This window comes from Leuresthes tenuis, unplaced genomic scaffold, assembly GCF_036924035.1.
Source record: "Leuresthes tenuis unplaced genomic scaffold, fLeuTen1.0.hap1 SCAF_13, whole genome shotgun sequence".
NCBI classification, from domain to species: Eukaryota; Metazoa; Chordata; class Actinopteri; order Atheriniformes; family Atherinopsidae; genus Leuresthes; species Leuresthes tenuis.
The window spans coordinates 15,409,755-15,428,436 of record NW_027325367.1 but is presented as its reverse complement, the minus strand read 5'-3'; the positions used below and the strand labels follow the sequence as shown (position 1 = coordinate 15,428,436).

Below are 18,682 nucleotides of genomic sequence, written 5' to 3'. Positions count from 1 at the left end.
CTGTTTAGTTCCGAAAGTGATGGGAAGGTATGACTGCAGCTCTTATGAATACAGGCAGTATACGGGAACCATGGAAACGGTGACAAGATTCCCCCTGCCGGACACAGAGGACCACTCTGTAGCATCAGCATCAAGTATGACATCATCAGCCATGCTGTGATGGAACACACACACAAGGTGTCTGAGAAAACTGTGAGTCATTTCCACTCTCTGAGCCTGAAGGAGAGACTAAATGAGGAAGGTGTTGTTACCAGGTTCTGACGTGGGCATGTGAAAATGCAGCCTGCTCAGACACTGAGTCTGTCTTCTCCACAAATCCTAAAGTTGGAAACCTCCCAGCTCACAAGCTTCTGTGGGCTTGTGATGTAACACACTAACTATGGAAGGAGTCTAATGTGATGAGGCTATAACCGGCAGGTAGTAACTGTGTAAATATGGACTGGAGAAGGAAGCTGGCCTTGACCTGCAAATGCTGTGTAAGTCATATGACCTCAGATGTCACTATGACCAGACAGCTTTATTAGGAATATCCCTCTATCGGTTTCATCTCTTGGTAAGACTTCAAGTGTTGAAGATCATTTTAATATGGAAAAATAATAAAAGCAATGAAACCAAATAGAAGCATATTGTTTTCATAGATACTGCGGCAGCTAACAAGACAGATGCCAGTGTTTAGGCTTACTCCAAACAACAAGTAAACTCTTGACCCTGTCGAGGGTGTATTGAACCAATCCGAAAAGACTTGGTTTCTCACTATTTGAACTTTTACTTGTTGATAGAAATTTCATGAAACTTAATTTCAAGTAATACAAGGACATTTCAAGTCCATCTATCCATCCATCCATCCATCCATGTGGACTGTCTCCACTGACTCAGGTCAAGAGGCACAGAAAAAATCCACTCTCTTCCTTATACCTCAATTTAGAATGAATAATCATCCAATATGCAAACTAATGTGCTTTGTACAAGTACAAAACTACATGTGCTTTGTACCAGGGTTCATTGTTTATATCCTATATGGGAAGATATCATTTTAATCGAGCCTTTGTTGGCAGAATCTGATCTGTTGGCATCTTTAGTTTTTATTCAGTCTCACCACTCTTGCCAACTGTCTTCTTATAAAGTAATTAAATCGCTACATACACAGCACCATATGACAAAGTTTCCATAAAGCCAGTGAACATCATGTAGATTAAAGGGCAGATATACTCCTCGGAAGTGGAGAACAAAACACATTTCAATGTGAGTATATCGGTTTCAACTGTTTCAAAATTAGTTTGTCATTTCGTTTGTCATACTCTGTCATTTGATCGAATGTTCATTTATCTCATATAATGGAATTGGTTTATTGGCTTTTCTTTGTGAGGGCTTTATTTGTATTTGCTCTAAACTGAGATTTCTTATGCACCCACTGGAACAAAACACTAAAGTTGTAGTTTCACACGGATCAGATGAAGTCACATGCTGCTAAAGAAGTAAAACTCTCATTAACCACATCATCATGTATACAGCTAGCTAACAAGGTCACACAACAATTTTGATCTTCTCTGTGACTGTAACAGGCCTACATAGACGTAGCACAATGAACAACACATTTTCCAGTATGTTAAGAGGTCAGACAGTTAGCTCACACATGTGTTTAATAACACTGATGCCAACAAGTACAAAGCTGAGCAGACTCCCCTGATATTGTAACACCACCACAGCTCCATTACTGATTTTAACCCGCAGCAACTCTCGAAGACAAACATCTCTGTCTATACTTAGCCTTGACATATCTGAGCCTACCACACACAGAGCTTTATGTTTCCATTGGCCACAGCTATCCCATCCACACATCCAGATCTGCAAAAACAGTGAGTATGCAGCCAGTCTGCCTGCTGATATTCAGCACAGGAAAGCCTGACTCGCACAGGCAAAGCTTAGTCATTCAGTCTGACAGCAAAACAACGAGCATCACAACAACATCCAGGGAAACGCTGGCTTGTAATTCAGATGCCGAGTTTTCTCTCGCAGACAAAACTGACCTCAAAGTAATCAGTATTCACTTTGTTAGAAATCAACAGTCTGAGGTGCAAAGAACGGCATAAAGGTGACATTCACAGAAAATACAACAATAGAAGAGAGAAGACATTGATTTTAGATGAAACAATGGCACTCGTGAAAATACAACAGCAGAACAAAAATGTGTTTTGTTTTTTTTTTGTTGTGTTTAATGAAATCCTCTAAAGCTTTCCAGTGGTATTGTGTCCTGCCTGTTAAGGGGTTACGAAAGAACATTTTGAATTAGCCATTGCACAAAACAACAGGATGCCCCTTTTATCTTTAGATGACATTCACTAAAAACCTTCTGGAATTTTCCTGTGATGGCAGATGAATTCATTTCAACAGCCTGACTACTGTATTTTACTCGACTTGTGACATAACAATGTCAGCTATGTTTGAGTGTTGTTTGCTGTGTGGCAGGAGCACGTTCCTCCATCAAGCTGTTTCCGTTAGATATCCTTGAACTTAACTTTGGGTCAGAAGGCTGTAATGACAGACAACACACACATTTTTTCTCGTCAGCTCTGAGACATAGGACTTAACACACCACCACCACACTTTCACTCACTGCTGTGGTCAGATGGTCAAGCAGGAGTTCCTACTGTACTGAGCCAGCATAGAGAGAACATATCCTTATTAGGAAAAGAGCGTACACCCTTATATGGGGAAGCTTCCTCTGTAGTAACAACCCAGTCTGCTGGCTTCTCACTCACATTCCTTCTGCTCCAGGTTTCTCTGGGAGTTTTTCATTTCCGATTTGCTGGCTAGAGAAGGAGCAGGGCCGCCTTTCATAAGAGTCTAGCCTGGTGTGTGATCCCCCTTTTTTTTCAGAAAAAAAAATATACACAAACCTCCGTCTAGCCCCTTTCCTGCAAACCTCCACTTTGGGTTTGATGTTGTAAAATAAGCCTGGCCAGGGACAGGGCACACCTGGCCTTTCAAGTCCATCATAGACTAAACCTCATTAGGCAGGTGAGAAGTTGAAGAACATGTAGGCTTTGTTCTCATCATATCTGCCCCAGATGCTTTCATGGGTTGGGCTGCACTTTCACTGAAGTCCACTCAGAATTTTTAATCATCATTTATTCACACCAAGGCTTGACAGAGTCAAGATGTCCTGTTAGATGTGAGATAAGATATGCTGTCTTTCCCTTAGACAGAACCTTTTTTTCTTTTGATAAGTAAGAAAAACTGCCTAATTTTCAAATCCCAAGCAATCATTTGGAAAAGTAAAAACATTCGTCTCTAGTCGGTTACCGCAGTGCTGGACATACCTTGGCTGGGCTGCTTATTCAGTTCAGCAAACTCGTGAGACATTCTACCATTCGTGTACTGTAGACATATACTTCTAGTGTTCTTATGAGTTAGGTGCAGATCTCCTTAAAGTCCAAAAAAGTCGTGAAGTTGCACTTTAAGTAGACCTACAGTACCTTACAGTAACTCGAGCTTTATATTAAATACACATGAAGAAAACTTCAGGGCGTTCATGCAGTATAGTCATTGTACTTTAAGTTTTCTGAGAATATACAAAAAGCATACTTTTGTGAACTAAAAAGTAGCCTAAAAGTACTAAAAGCAGTACCTGCTGATTTGTGTATTGTATCATTCATAGTATATCATATAATTAAAAAAAAAGAACTTACAGGGCTGCACGTTGGTGTGATGGTGGTTAGCACCGTTGTCTCACAGCAAGAGAGCTTCCAGGTTCTCGGCTGGGGCCTTTTTGTATGGAGTTTGGATGTTCTCCCCATGTATGCGTGAGTGCAGCTTCCTCCCACTGTCCAAAAACATGCATATTAGGTTATTTGGTCACTCCAGGCTGTCCCTGGGTAAGGCTCCAAAAAGTTGGGACAGGAGTCAAAAACCTCAAAAAGTGGAACATGTTCAGAAAAAGGTCCCTCAATGTAAAAAATTAAAAGGACTTTTAAAAGGATTATTTAATTGAGAACGGCACATAATATCATCACAAGATCCAAAGAATGTAGTGATATGTCTGTGTGCAAAGCACATCAAAACTGTCTGCCAAAGATCTTCAGGCTCTCACTGCATTAAAAACAGGCATGGTTCAATCAAGGCAATCACTGCATGGATTCAAACACTTCAAACACTTCAATGCATGCACAGCTATATCATGCAAAGAAGAAGTCATATGTGAATGTGAACCAGAATAATCTTTTCTGGAACATTTAAGATAATTCAAAATGGATTGAGGAAACATTGAAGACTGTTCTGTGATTAATCAAAATCAGTGCTCTGTTCAAATGTTTGAAATTCTAATTGCATGGGGTTCCATTAGTGCCTATTAAACTGATCATTTTTACATCTTGAAAGACACCATGCTGGAATGCTGGAAGGTATAAACACATTTTCTCCCATCCAGGTGCCTTTTTTAAGAGAGGGCCTTGCATATTTCAGCCAAAGAAACAGCATGGCTTTGTCGCAGCACAGTGTGATATCGTATTACAGTATATTCATGCATCTGTTGTAAAGTAACAAGTAGGTTTTACTTTAACCATTTGCAGTGGAAACTTTTAACTTGTCATAGAATATTGTTTTATTTTGGGGTAACACCCAAAATACTTGAAGTCACTTAAAGGGGGCATGTGTAGTGTAAGATTTAGTAGCCCCTAGTGGGGAACTTCCAGATTACAGCAACTGAATCCTTCCTCTTTCTTCCCTTCCTAGCCTGTTGGAGAAACGTTGGTGCTCATGAAAAATTTGAGAGTCAGTGTTTGGCTACAGAAACATTGTGGATCTAATGGAAGAAGACCTATTTGTAGCAAAAACAATTACTCTTATTGTCATGGGATCCAATACTAATGCAAACCATATTCAAATCATATATATGAACTTTAAGTAAAGAATCTAAATAGCTCTTCATTTTATACTTCTTTGATGATAGTCTGATAGTCAGTACAAAATAATCTAAATATCTTGTGCATCTCATTAATAAGCATTCATGCTCAGAATGCTTCTCTCATGTTACAGAGATCATAATGTTTTCATAATGTGCTTAAATGAGGAAAAGTCAGTGCAGAAAAATGCAACCGCAGTTTCCCAGACATAAGCACACAAGAGCAAAATACAAAATTACAAGACCACAGTTGCCAAGTCTCAGTGCTGGAATGAGCACCTTGATAGATAACCAGCTCAAGTTAATGACTCTAATAATTTCCTTTTCCTAACCGCTCACTGTTAATTTACTAAAGTACATACTGTCTGTTCACCTTTGAAGCCAAGGCTGTGGAATGCTGTTGTGGGCTTAAAGTCTTAACCACCTGTTACACATCAATCTGTTTATTTTATGATTGTGTGCATTTTAATGAGCTTCTGCATTCTGTTTTCTTTTCTTTTATGTAATTTGTAGCTTAACTTTCAGACCATGTTGCCTTTTCCTCTTCTTTCATTCTTTTTTTAAATTTAATATTTATAGGTACCGACTGTCTGTTTGTGAAGTCAGTCTTCAGGAATTCCCAGTGTGGGGTCCCAGGCCTCTAACCAGACTTAACCTTCCTTTCCAGATGAAAGCTGCTATGAGAGAGAGACGGTGTTGTTTGGCCAAGCAGCAGAGCCTTGCCTTCAGACAGCAGGAATGCGGGATGTCTGGAGTGGGGGTCAGGAAGCGAGGAAAGAATGCCAACTATGTCCATGTTTGTCCAGGGCTGGCTCTCCATTCAGCCCCCAGTGACGTGCTGCGAGGACCAGCGAGTATAAAGGGAGCTCGACTCTGCAGTCAGAACTCAGATCAACTCCTCTACTGAAGCTAAACTCTAGCTTTCACCAAGAAAGAACAGAAAGACTCTGACCGGAGCAGCAGATTGAAACTCTAAGACGAACGAGACAAGAGATCAACTTGATCAGAAGAGTTCTCAAGCTCAAACTGTGAGACTAAAGGAAGACTTTCTGCACGACGGTTTTGGAAGAATCTGAATTTATTACTAAAAACTAGAAAAGATGTCTGCTGGAATGAAAAACATGATCTTGCTGCCTCTGCTGTGTGTCATGCTCTCATACATGGTAAGCCAAAAAGATTTCATTTTTATGCCTGATCCTAAGCTTTAATCATACCCTAATTTTATAGATAATGCTTTCAGTCTTTATTCTCATCAGAGTATAATTTCTACTCTTAAATAACATTGCTGTCAGTGTGCTGGGCGTATATCTATGTCTGTAGTACACTATGTGTGCATTATATTTACCCGGGCATGTGCCTCTGTGTGCCTCTGTTCTTAGGCTGCAGGTCAGGAGTGCAGCAGTCAATGTTCGTGCCCCTCCACCCCCCCTCAGTGCCCAGCAGGAGTGAGCTTGGTACTGGACGGCTGTGGCTGCTGCAGGGTGTGCGCCAAACAAATGGGGGAGCTCTGCACTGAGAAAGATGTTTGTGACCCACACAAGAATCTCTACTGTGACTTCGGAGCACCCAGCAACAGACGCATAGGCGTGTGCTCAGGTGAGCTGCTGACAGTTTCCTCGTGCTTACCCTCCATCACTCTAGATGTCTGTCTTAAATGTACTCAATGCATGAGCCAAATTGTGACCTCTAACCTGTAATTTGTGCTCAACAGCTCAAGATGGAGCCACCTGTGTGTTTGGAGGCAAAGTTTACAAGAGCGGAGAGAAGTTCCAGAGCAGCTGCAAGTACCAGTGTACCTGTCTGGATGGAGCTGTGGGCTGTGTCCCACTTTGCTCCATGGACATTAGACTGCCCAGCCCAGATTGCCCCATGCCAAGACGAGTCAAAGTACCTGGGAAGTGCTGCGAGGAGTGGGAGTGTGAGTCTCCCTACAAAAACACCTTTGTGGGCTCCGCTTTGCCTGGTGAGTGTGTCTCTTGAACCAGCAAGGAGAGCTTCTCTTTTGTTGTTCATACAAAAATAAGATGTTTACAGGATAGTTTAAGTAATCATGTGCATCCTTCTGTATTTACAGCATTCAGACAAGAGGAAATCTATGGCCCAGATCCAAATATGATGAGAGAGAACTGCCTGGTTCAGACTACTGAATGGAGCGCCTGCTCTAAGACCTGTGGCCTTGGGATATCTACAAGGGTCACCAATGATAACCGCGACTGCCGCCTGGAGAAACAGACCCGGTTGTGTATGGTGCGGCCATGCGAGTCACAGCTGGAGCAAAGCATTAGGGTGAGTTCTAGTAAATCAAAATTGCTCAGAAACTGCAAAGATAGAATAACAGCTTGCAATTATCAAAGACTGCCTGCTAAAGTCATTGTTTTTTCCCCCACCGTCTCCCTGCAGAAAGGAAAAAAGTGCATCCGTACCCCCAGAGTTTCCAAGCCCATGAAGTTTGAGATCTCTGGCTGCACCACCACAAAGTCCTACAGGCCAAAGTTCTGCGGTGTCTGCCTGGATGGCCGCTGCTGCACCCCCCACAGGACCACCACTCTGCCCATGGAGTTCAAATGTCCTGACGGGCAAGTCATGAAGAAGTACATGATGTTCATCAAATCCTGTGCCTGCCACTACAACTGCCCCGGAGAGAACGACATCTTCGAGTCCATGTATTACAAGAAGATGACAGGCGATATGGCGTGAGCCACTGAGGAACAATCAGAGCTTATGACTTGAAAACAAACAGAACTCCATCTCAATTTGCAGCTCAGTATATATATGTATTTACGTTTGTCATTTTCTCATTGTAAAAGTAGCCCAGACACTTGTCTGTGTATTTTTTATGGCTGGTGCACGTCAGCCACATAGACTCAGACAGAGGGTTGTCTTGCAGCCCCAAGAGATTCCTGCACTATAACTTTTTTTTTTTTTTTTTATCTTGACAAACCTACTGTCAGGTTTCTGCCCATTCCCCCTCAAAATCCTTTTTGCAAACTCGTCCATTTTACTGTACGAATTTTTTTTACACCGTATCTAAACGCTGACCTCCTCTCGAAATGAGGTGTCTAATTAATCCCTCCACCCTGAGTCCAAGACCAGACCTGTAAACTCAAAGCAGCTGTAAAAAGGGAGAAGGCAGACCACAGCGAGCCAGTGTTTCACTGTCCAAACAGGTCTGAATGTGTCCTTGTGTTTGTGTGTGTGTGTGTGAGTGAAAGCGCGGGCCTGAATGTTGGCCTTGTCTGTGTGTATGCTGTCCACTCTGCTTACAGAGTAGAGGAAAGGTCAGAGTTTCCGTCCAACATGTGGATGAGAAAGCAAGCAGCATGCTGAGTTTAGGGTTAGATATGGAACACAGTGGGCTTTGCCATGGCACTGAGAAAAGAAGAAAAAAACATGTGTGTTGACTATTACCAATTCAGGTCAGAAAGAAAAAAAAATCTATTTTGTACAAAAGTAGAAGAACAGACTGTAGGAATTGTAATTTCATTCCTTTTGTATTGTTGATATGTAAATTGTGTATATATTTGTACAGCTTAAGTTAATTTAAAAAGCCAAGTTTGTTCTGTGCTTCAAAATGTATCAATAGTGTTTTTGTTTTTTTTTGTTTTTTTTCATCAACAGTATTTTTTACTATTTTATTGAGAAGTGTGACAAAAAGCGTTACATGTTTCAGTTTGTAGCTGGAAATAAAATCTTATATTTTTATACAAATGGATTTTCAAGCTGTTTTCTGTCCTACTTTTGAAACACACAATAAATGATTGAAATGTGGCCCCGCACCCACTTACAATAAAAACTGCAGTATTCATATTGCCTTATTTTATCACTCTGTGGGGGAAAAGCATGTACATGTCAAATACCTGCATCGTTCCATCATGTTTAACCTGACATTTTAAAGGTTTCAATTAATTAACATGAACTGTCTCAGAGGAAAATTACGATGCAAAGAAAATCACAAGTTCTTATACATTAAACAACTATTAGAATATGCACAAATGGTGTCCAATGACCAAATCCATTGTAACACTGCTATAGACATTGTGTATGCATTTGTATTTTTCAAAAATCCTGAATCTTGGTTGCAAAGAACAAAAAGTTCTAACCTAACTCTGGTGCTCTGTGTCCGCTCCCCTTTTGAAAAGAGGACTGCGATGGTCTAATGTCGCCATCTTGTGCCAATTCTATGTCATCAACATGAATATTTTACACCTCCAGCACTGAAAAACATCCCTTTTTTTATTTAAGTAAAGATATAAAAATCTAACCTAATCTTTAAGATAACTGATATCTACACAACCTATTGATAGTATTTTAGTAGTTTGTTGAAAGGCTTAAAGATTTGTTCCAAACTGTAAGCAGTGTAACCACTATTTGATAGAAGTGTCCACTGTCCACTCTAAAATACCCACTTTTAAATACAAGGTGCTGAATTTGCTGTTGTGTGATACAAAACCAACTAAATTGACATTTTCTACCTTGTGTTGCTGCTTGAATTTTCCAGCTTTTTGTTAAGACAGTAGCTGCCTGTGTCTCTGCCCATCTTTACAGTACACACTGACAAAGTCTTCAATTTTTAACCACTCTCTTGCTGTGCTCACAGTTACTATATTTACCCAAGCTGCCAAATTAAGCTGAACTCTTGGACTTCAATATCTTTTCTGCCCACAGTGCTCAAAAGCAGAGGCTCTCCACACACAGTTATTTTGGCAAAGCAAGAACTGTCAACACTATGCTTTCTGATTGAAATATATGCGTGACCTTTCCAAATACTAACAAACACCAGAGAATTCTAATGTTGATTCCAAAACTACGGTATGAAGCCTGTTTTGGAGCTGAATAGATTGTGTCAACAGCAAATGTGTCATGCCGATGATTCATATTGTCAGCTTTCTCGCCCACTAACAAGTGCAAACTGCATCTACACTTACAAGTTTTGTGTTTTTCCAGTAAGACACTAGTTTCACTGTGGACCATATGAGTATATACTGTATAATGTTGGAATACAGTGTATACTCTAAGAAAATCATACAAGTTAAAGGGCTCATTAAGCTACGGTAAGTTTATTAGTATGCTGAGTTTATTACAAACATAACTTGATTTACAGGGATTAAAAGGATTTACCAAAAACAGAGATTCCCAGACACAATTTGTTTATTTTCTTACATAAATTCAGTATAGCTTTAGATTACAACCCAGTCATTAATCTGCTAAAAATGTTCACTTATTGCCTTAGGTTGATGAGAGTCAACTGTGTCTATCACAACAGGCAAGCATCTACAATATGTCTTCTTTTTCTTTAACTTTGTAAGCAAGTGAGCATCCCAGAAAGAGCTTTGTACACGTTTACATGCGGTTACTGTACAACCCCACCCCGATGGAGTGTTTATATACCTGGATTAGCCTCAACCTTTCACTTAAATCAATGTTTAGTGTTAAAATATTCTGAAAAACAAACAAGACACATGTGCAGAAATGGAGAGATGATTGTCAAAGAACAGAAATATTTCTTAAGCGATCCTCACGTGTGTTCTCTATACACATGAATGCACTGCCCTGGTGCATTAGTACGGCGTTACTATGCAAGTCTAGCTGCAATCTAATGTATTCTACTCTATGTGAGGGACATAATGTCACAATAGAGGCCGCGGCATTGTGGCATCCTCGAGAGAAAGAGCGAAAGATAAAACCTTGTCACACAATCACACAATCTGTCTGTGGAAACCGGGCATCTGGTCAAGCAGAGGAGGACGAGGAGGCAGAAAAGGCTGCGATGTCAAACTCATGCCAGTCTCTGTCTCTCTCTCTCAGCCTCGCCGCAGCTCGTGGAGTTTCTGGGCAACATTTTCCAGCTCTGACTCGATGGCTGCCAGGCTTTCAATTTCAGGCTCCTGCAGATATAATGAGAAGACAGCATGTCAAGAATGAGATACCAGCAGTGCTAACAATCTCATGTACGGTGTGTGCTGCTTCCATACATCTCTGTCCAATGCAGCATTATATTCAAAGCAGCTTGTTTTGACCTCGTCTTTATAATGGCTGCTAAAATTGCAGCATTTGGTATCTCACATGAGCCTACACATACATACATATGGATATATGAATGTGTGCATGTATATATACATATTTTTATATACCAGCCCAAGTGGGAACAGGACCCCATTATGTCTTATATGAAACTAGGAAAAACAGGAACACATAGGACATCAAAAATCCGTCACTTAAAAAATAACAATACACTTATAAGAAATGTAAAGCACACCTCTGATTTTCTACTTGCACTTCCTTCTTCTTCAATCCCCCTCCTCTCCTCTGGTTCCCTGCGAGCAATCATCTGCAGCTCCTTTTCTTCTGGACTTCTCTGAGCAACTCTTTTCTTTTTCTCCTCCTTCTCCTCTTCCTCTATGATCTCTTTTGAATGATGAGGCACTTCATGCGAGCTGCTAAGCTGTTGCCCCTCCTTTCCAGACGCTTTTTTCTTTAGTTGCAAAGACTTGGCCCTCTTGGCCCACCGCTTTAGGCCGTCTCTGCTCCCTTTTTTCATCCCCTCCTCCTCCTCCTCTTCCTTGTGGCCCTCGTGTTTTTGTGAGAAGAGTGCAGATCTTTTCTTGTTCTCCTCTTCCTCTTCTTCATCAAACTTCTTCTGTTTTGATTTGTTTCTGGAAGCATCTCTCTCTTCATCAGACCCATCACCTTTAAGTATAGAAAATAAAAGTATGAGGCCAGACCAGGGGCAGAACAGACTCCACCATCAGCAGGATTCCACTTCTTGTAATGAACTATTTCTTGCCAGCTGGCAGCATTGGCCCCAGTAGTGCTAGCTGTGCTTTCTGGGAATTAACAGCATAACTGAAGCAATCAGATGACTTGGCTAAAGTTCCTTTTTGTAGAATATAGCCTGGGTATGCGTATTTCATTGTACTCAGAAAGTTCTGGATATAGAAGCTACATCTTCACTGCAGTTTTGATACAAGTATGATTTCCAGATTCAAACATGTGCACCAGCTCATTTGAATTTCAGGGCGAGCAGGTACTTAATCACTTCTGTTAGTGTGCTGTCAGTATGCCAGCTATATTGGCTACAGTCTCCCTCTGGGGAGGGCCGAAATTCATCATGTAGATGGAAGTACTTCCATCAATCAGCCAGTTGTGTAGTGGCAGGCGATTCCATTTACAAGGCAGTTTTTATGCACTCTCCTCATCTAAAGATTCAGCTCTCCACTTTTAGTCATTGTTCTGACTTTAAATTTGAAAAGACGTCCCTTATTCTTTTTAACCAAAATAAATCTTAAAATAAATTGAGTGAGTGCTAAAAAAGACAAGCTCTAAATCTAAGCATGCATATTTCATAACATCTGCCATTTCATAAAAAATGCTAAACTGATACGTTTCAAACACAGATAGAAATATCAGCTTGCCTTTCTTATCCTTGGTCTCATTTTCCTCCTCTGAATTCCCCTCTGAATGTGCTTGTCTCTTGTTGTATTCCTCTTCCTCCTCCTCCCTCATTTCAGCCTCGCCCTGGTCCTCATCTTTTTCCCTCTTCACTTGCCCCTCTTCAGCTTCACTGTCCTCCTGTGACTCTCCATCTTCCCTGCTCTCTCCCTTCTCTTCGCTTCTACCTCCATTTCTGGTCCGCTTCCTCTCGGAGAGGATGGATCTTTCACCCGGGCCTCCCAAAGCCTCCAACATTGATTGATCTGAAAGCAGAGAGGGGCTGGAATTTAATTTACTTAGAGACATTGATTTTCCACTGATTTTAAAAGACAGTGCTTATACAAAAGCAGAACAGTTTATTACTGGGCCAATCCTGTGTCATAACAGTCCAACCTGTGTGTTTTTGATGGATAGAGAGCGTCTGGAAAAAATTCCAGCACTATGATACAGATTTCTGACAGCTGGTGCATTTAAACGTCTTGGCTAGATATCACATGTCGAGAGTTCCTTATTAATCTAAGTTTGTGAGAAGACTCACCAGCATTATCATCTGCACTGTGAGGAGCTTGTGTCATTGGGGTTGGAGTGTCAATGGGTCTCTGCAGCTTGGCTCTCTCTTGATCACCTTCAATTGAAAATAAGTTGGTCAAGCTTTCTGTTCACTCCGCCTTCTTCATCTGCACGTTTAACCATGCACATTCAGCACACAAACAGCTCTGAGTAATCGTTGACTCACCTTGAACGGCAACCTCCTGCAGCTCCCTCAGAAAGTTATGATGACGAAGGATGCTAACGAGCCTGTCATCTGCACAAACGTACAAACACACGTTGAAATGCAAGCGGCTAAGTAGCTCACTAAAAAAAGAACAGATGAAAGGCAATAAAGCGATCCTGCAGGGGTTTCAGCACAGGTGCGTGTCTTTTCCCCTTCACGTTTTTCAAAGGACTCAGCGATTTGCTTCATCAGAGTTAATTGCTCTGGAATTTACTGCTTTCAAGGCAAAAGCGAAATTAATCATTTGGCTCATAGTGACTTCCCCCAGTAAATTACAGCAGCAGTGAGCAGTGGACATTCTGCTGACCCACAAACAACATTGCATACTGTAGGAGCAGTGGCAATAGATGTCTGCTGTACTGTTCTGTGCTCTTATGTCATTCATTTCTTTTCAGCTTTACTCCCCCTCTCCTTTAGTTCCATCCATCTGATGGTGTCCAGTTTCCCTCTTTCTCCTACAGCACCCGCTCAGAAGCAGACTACGAATACTGTTCTGATTGATTTTATTATTATTTTTTTTTATTATAGCAAGGACAGCATCAAGGTAAAGCAATGGCTATGTAACTGAATAGTCTTCGCTAAGTGCTACCGACCCTGCTGTAGATAATACTCTGCACCAGGTTTTTATCCAGCTGTCACTGCACCAATCCATTAACCTTATGATGAGAGCATGGTGCGCTCTTGATGCCAGTGTGTAGAGGGTCTCTTTTCGAAACACAGTGTCAGTTCAAGTTTCTGTTCCAGCACGACAGTGATAATGATGAGGAAGATAACAATCTGTGTAGAGGCCTTTGCAATGGTGTTTCTATGACAATTGCAAAAATCAATAAAAAAATAAAAATATTTAGAGAATCGTAACATTTGCTGAGTACAAATGCAATTTAAAATTTTTAAGAAAACTTATGGCTGTTAATATGCAGTTTATATGCTTATAGTATTATAAAACTAAATCTAAAAATAAATCAACAACTCCCGCAGGAGCAAGCACTTGGCACCAGTGGTGAGGAAAGTCATTATATCTGATTATATCCTCGGATTAATAGAATTTATGAGTGGAAGTGTACAGACGCAAAGGAAACTAATCAAACAGGATGCCATCAGTATTATCCACAGTGACGTGTCAGTCTAACTGTCAATAAACTTTAGCTTGAATATTTTATTTTTACTGCAAGTACTACAAGAGCAGAGTTTTAGGTGAATAGTGGGACTATTTTAGCATAAAAAGAGGAAAACTGTCATTATTATCCTCCAGGGCTTGCCTAAGATATCTTGGTCTGTGAAATATTTTAGACAGAGAGCAACATGGCAAGGGAGACTCATTGGAAAGAAGTTAAGTATTAACGCATAAAGTCTCTCCAAAGTCAAATGTTTCAGTAGCTGGCTGTGTAACGTCAAATAGTCCTATTAAATTTGCCAGTTTAAAATTAATCCATACTGTAAACGCCAAACGATCAAGCTCCATGACATAGTGTTCCCTGTGGTTTCCTTATCCTGAGGTTTCGCACATATTATCTTGTTGAGTTTTGTGGATTTGGCACATTCAGTAACAATTACACACACAAACACATTCATTAGACATTGTAATGCATTCATAAAGCATTCTACAACTCCATGTAAGTGTTCTGATGTTTACATCATGCATGACAACTTCGAACAAGGTTTATATAGCAATGTTTTCCTGAATAATTGCAGTACTCATGATGCTAGTTGAGGCGATAACAGTGTTTTATGTCTGTGAATCTTGTAAGACTGTCCTCTTGGTGCTTACCTGTCTTCAGTGTGACCAAGCACTCCTGACTGATGGGCACAAGGTGTGGCCTTGATAACACATCTGCCAACGCTTCCACAATGCATTTTATCACCTGAGAACACAGACAACGCAGAGAGGAGCTCAAAAACCTTTACCACCTGTGCCAATCTGAATTTTTCAACGATTGCCTAAATAATAAGGAAATGAAAGAATCAAATTACTTTTACTGGTCGAGTCAAGTCAGTGAAACTCTCTAAGCAAATGAGAAACACTCCTGGACTATTAAAATATGTGTGCTGCTCTTTGGACGCAGCTCATTGGATTTGCCAACTAATTCAAAGATATGAAAACTCCTTGGATGAGAGATCAAAATCAGCTCTGATTCCTTTGTGCCTTCAGAGCCAGCAAATCCCAGACGCTCAATGTTTTTTTTCACTCCTGTTTAAAAAGTGTTCTCATATCTGCTTGCCAGACCTTTGAAGTTCTCACTCGTTCTCATTTCACAGCCTGTCCACATCTCCCCATTTTGTGCTTGTCTACTTTTTCTAGAACAGTCTCTCGTTCTGTGAAATGGATCCTGCTGCGCTGAATCCTGGAGGTCAAGGCGCTCCACTGCTCTCAAATTGGTGCATATTGATTTGAACAAAGTCAAACTGAAACAACCCCCCAGTGGAGAAGACACTTAGATCTAAAATGCAAGGATCGAGTATTCCTAATCACAGCTTGGCTCTGATGTGCAATAAGTAGAAAATCTGTAATTTGTAAATGCATTTAATTGATCAAATTTGGAAAAAAAACATAAAACAGAAGCAGCTTGTCTAATATTAACCACTGTTTCTTCTGTTATGATATTAAAAACAAGAAAATCTTACCTCTACGTCTTCATTCTCCAGCTGACCTGAAGTCACTGGCAATGAAAGAACTGCAAAAAAAGAAGGAAGAAAAGAGAAACATGAATTTTCCGTTGTTTGCCTGCTGTATTATAATCGCCCCCCCACCCACAGCTCTAGTGTTTCTTTTTGTCCGTGTTATTAAAAGTGATAGTGACAGGACTGAATGTGCCAAAGGGTACAGGTGCATTAACTCCATCCTTCGCCGAAATTAAAGATGTGCGTGTCGCTGTCCTTGGTGCTGAACCTTCGCAGTCACATCTCTTGATGCAGATTTTTCTCATCCCAGTGTCGGTGCCGTAAAAGCGCTAAACTTTGACAAGGTTTGGCGTTTTCTTACCGCAGCTGGACAAAATAGTCAAAAGGATCAGTCCTCTCCCGATCATCTTGGAAACGAGGCGAATCGAGCTCTCCAGGAATAAAACAAAAATAGCCAAGCTTTTATCAGAAGGTCGGATTTCCCCCCTTTTGAAGAGAGAGAGGTGGATTATGGGCGCATTCTGAACAAAACTTCGCCGCCTTTCGGTATTTCTGGAGAGCTAAATCTTCTGCATCAGTGACCCGACAGCCTTCGTCCTCCCCGGTCTCTCTAGCAAGACCTCATCGCATCAGCACCGTTTTTATAGGGCGAGGTGGGGGGAGGAAATGACATCATCCTGGGACAAATGACTGCTACTATACCTGATCAAACGCTGGTGGTTGTCAGGGCGTGTACAGGTTCAAAGTAGCTCAGGTGAGGAAGTGGATAGGTTTGATTCCCGTGTTTGATCTTTCATGTCATTTTAACATGTTTGTGTACAAGTTTCTTTTTTTTTTATTTCTTTTTTTTTTTCAATTCAAACGAGGTTTACATTATCATTAGTGAAATTAGAAAACTACAGCATAAACAGTCACTTCAAAGAACACCAACTCCATTCCATGATAAATGCTGGCTTTGTTATCACAAACAGGAACACTTGATACCATTTGGTGATAAATGTGATACATGCAAATAACCCAAGATGACATTTTGCATTCAACTCCCAGCTGGGTCCTTTCTGTGTGGAGTTTGCATGTTCTCCCCGTGTGTACATGGTACTCCGGCTTCCTCCCACCGTCTAAAAACATGCATTTTAGGTTAATTGGTGTCTCTAAAATTGTCCTTAGGAGTGAGTGTGAGCGTGTGTGTGGTTGTTTGTTTCTGTGTGGCCCTGTGATGATGGACTGGCGACCTGTCCAGGGTGTCAATTAATCAAACAGCTGCCTGTTTGTCCAGGACTGGTCTGAAATCTTGAATTTATTCATATTATCTGCAGTTAGCTCTTGCAGCTGTTGATTGAAAGTCTCAGGTCTACAATCAGAAAGAGATGCCAGGAAAAGCTCTTGGGCCAGTCTTCATTGTTCATTGGCGACATTAACAAAGACATCTTTCTGGATAAGAAGCTAATTTCAGATATGATAGTGATGCAGTATGAAAAACTTATTGAATATAACATGAGACCACCTGTCTAAAAGCTGGTGTTAACCAGGGAAAACAAATGGTTAATGATCCTTAACACAGTGACAAATTCCCAGAGGAGTGGATAAAAAAAATAAGTGAGGAAACATGAAATGGCCAAAACCCACATTTTAATCTCACTGAAATGCTGAAGACGGTTTTAATGGACCTTATCTGTAAGAAAATCTGTATGAAAACCAGAGCTAAAGACAGTTTGCATATCATATAGTATGCCTTCAAAAAAAAATTCTGCCCATTTCTGAGTAAAGCTGGTTCCTGTCAACAAAGATGTACATCATTGCTCTGCAAAGACATATCTTTGGTATTTTTTCCACATAGATTCTTTTTAACATGAGTGTATGTTTCATAGGAAAATGTATTCACAACAAAGGGGCTAGACTGAATAGATCCACAGATTGTATCTTTGCCTCCAACACGATGCGTTTCTATGCAGTACAAAGCTGTGTCATCGTACTGTGTTCACCAACTGTATCTCTAGATGGCCTGCATGTGTTGCTAAGCGACAATTCTTTTAAAGTTATTCTTGTGATTGTCATAGCCCGTTTTGTATGATAGAAGCAGCATAATTCAAAAATAACTAGTTAATAAGAAGCCGTTACTGAACAGACATGACATTATTTTAGAAAGCCTTGTTGCAGGTATGATTGAGGACAGGCAGAGAAAAAAAGTGCAGGTAAAACTTCAAATATAAGCTTAAAACACACAATGACAGCAAGACATGATCATAAAGTATTTGCTAACCTTTATTAAATGGTCACACTAACCCCTGCTCTGATAGAACATTGCCCAGAAATGTACCCTCCTGACATTGGTGAACAACTGACTTTTCATACAGCACAAGTTTCACTAATTCTGTTAAATATGTTTAAACTCAGCAGGAACGACTGACTCAAAATCTGGTGCAGATGTTCTTATTTTGCAGGATTATGATGATGGATGAATGAATGAACGTGAACCACGGAACACAGTTGAGAACAGCTACATGACCCAATGAGCTTCATTCATGGCACATTTGTATCCCATTTACAAGCCAGGGGACGTGAGCAAATATTTTCATCTTCCTTCATTACACGCGTTTGCACCCTGGTCATAACTACAGTAAATATGACAGCAGTTTCATTAAAAGTCTTTTCACTAAATTAATTAATACAAATACATTTCTGAATCAATTTAAACAATATCATTACATCAGGGCCTCTCTGTTTGTGTGGAGCAGATGTATAAACTGCGAGGCAATCTAGAATCGTTTCTCCTCTTGTACCTTTCCAAGCGCTGACTCACAGGTGTACAAGGGACTATGAGGAAAGTCTCTCTTTTGTTAGCGACACATTCATTAAAATAAATTACAAAGAGGTTTCCTAGGTGGGGGGTGGCCTGTTTTGCCCGCTTCGTGTTTCGCCCTGCGCCATCCATTGAGATCCCACAGATCTCATTATGC

General features: G+C 40.6%; 2 protein-coding genes across 2 annotated transcripts; one reads left to right on the top strand and one right to left on the bottom strand.

Moving 5' to 3' along the window:
* Positions 1-5,767: 5,767 nt before the first annotated feature.
* Positions 5,768-8,608, top strand: ccn2a (cellular communication network factor 2a). The gene is made up of 5 exons (XM_072362197.1): positions 5,768-6,063; positions 6,280-6,496; positions 6,612-6,863; positions 6,975-7,186; positions 7,301-8,608. The coding sequence occupies exons 1-5, from the start codon at positions 6,001-6,003 to the stop codon at positions 7,595-7,597; spliced, it is 1,041 nt and encodes a 346-aa protein (XP_072218298.1). The 5' UTR covers positions 5,768-6,000; the 3' UTR covers positions 7,598-8,608.
* A 1,422-nt stretch (positions 8,609-10,030) lies between these two features.
* On the bottom strand, positions 10,031-16,363 carry chga (chromogranin A). The gene is made up of 8 exons (XM_072362196.1): positions 16,087-16,363; positions 15,729-15,778; positions 14,875-14,968; positions 13,068-13,136; positions 12,870-12,956; positions 12,313-12,594; positions 11,157-11,587; positions 10,031-10,785 (listed from the first exon to the last, which is right to left on the bottom strand). The coding sequence occupies exons 1-8, from the start codon at positions 16,130-16,132 to the stop codon at positions 10,702-10,704; spliced, it is 1,143 nt and encodes a 380-aa protein (XP_072218297.1). The 5' UTR covers positions 16,133-16,363; the 3' UTR covers positions 10,031-10,701.
* Between the last annotated feature and the right edge of the window lie 2,319 nt (positions 16,364-18,682).

What these genes read in the sequence shown, in the direction of transcription:
- ccn2a (XM_072362197.1), top strand. Translation starts at nt 6,001, where the DNA reads ATGTCTGCTGGAATGAAAAACATGATCTTGCTGCCTCTGCTGTGTGTC. An exon ending in GTGTCATGCTCTCATACATG is followed by an intron (nt 6,064 to 6,279) that starts GTAAGCCAAAAA and finishes CTCTGTTCTTAG; the next exon opens with GCTGCAGGTCAGGAGTGCAG. An exon ending in ACGCATAGGCGTGTGCTCAG is followed by an intron (nt 6,497 to 6,611) that starts GTGAGCTGCTGA and finishes TGTGCTCAACAG; the next exon opens with CTCAAGATGGAGCCACCTGT.
- chga (XM_072362196.1), bottom strand. Translation starts at nt 16,132, where the DNA reads ATGATCGGGAGAGGACTGATCCTTTTGACTATTTTGTCCAGCTGCG. An exon ending in GACTATTTTGTCCAGCTGCG is followed by an intron (nt 15,779 to 16,086) that starts GTAAGAAAACGC and finishes CTTTTTTTGCAG; the next exon opens with TTCTTTCATTGCCAGTGACT. An exon ending in CTTGGTCACACTGAAGACAG is followed by an intron (nt 13,137 to 14,874) that starts GTAAGCACCAAG and finishes ACGTTTGTGCAG; the next exon opens with ATGACAGGCTCGTTAGCATC.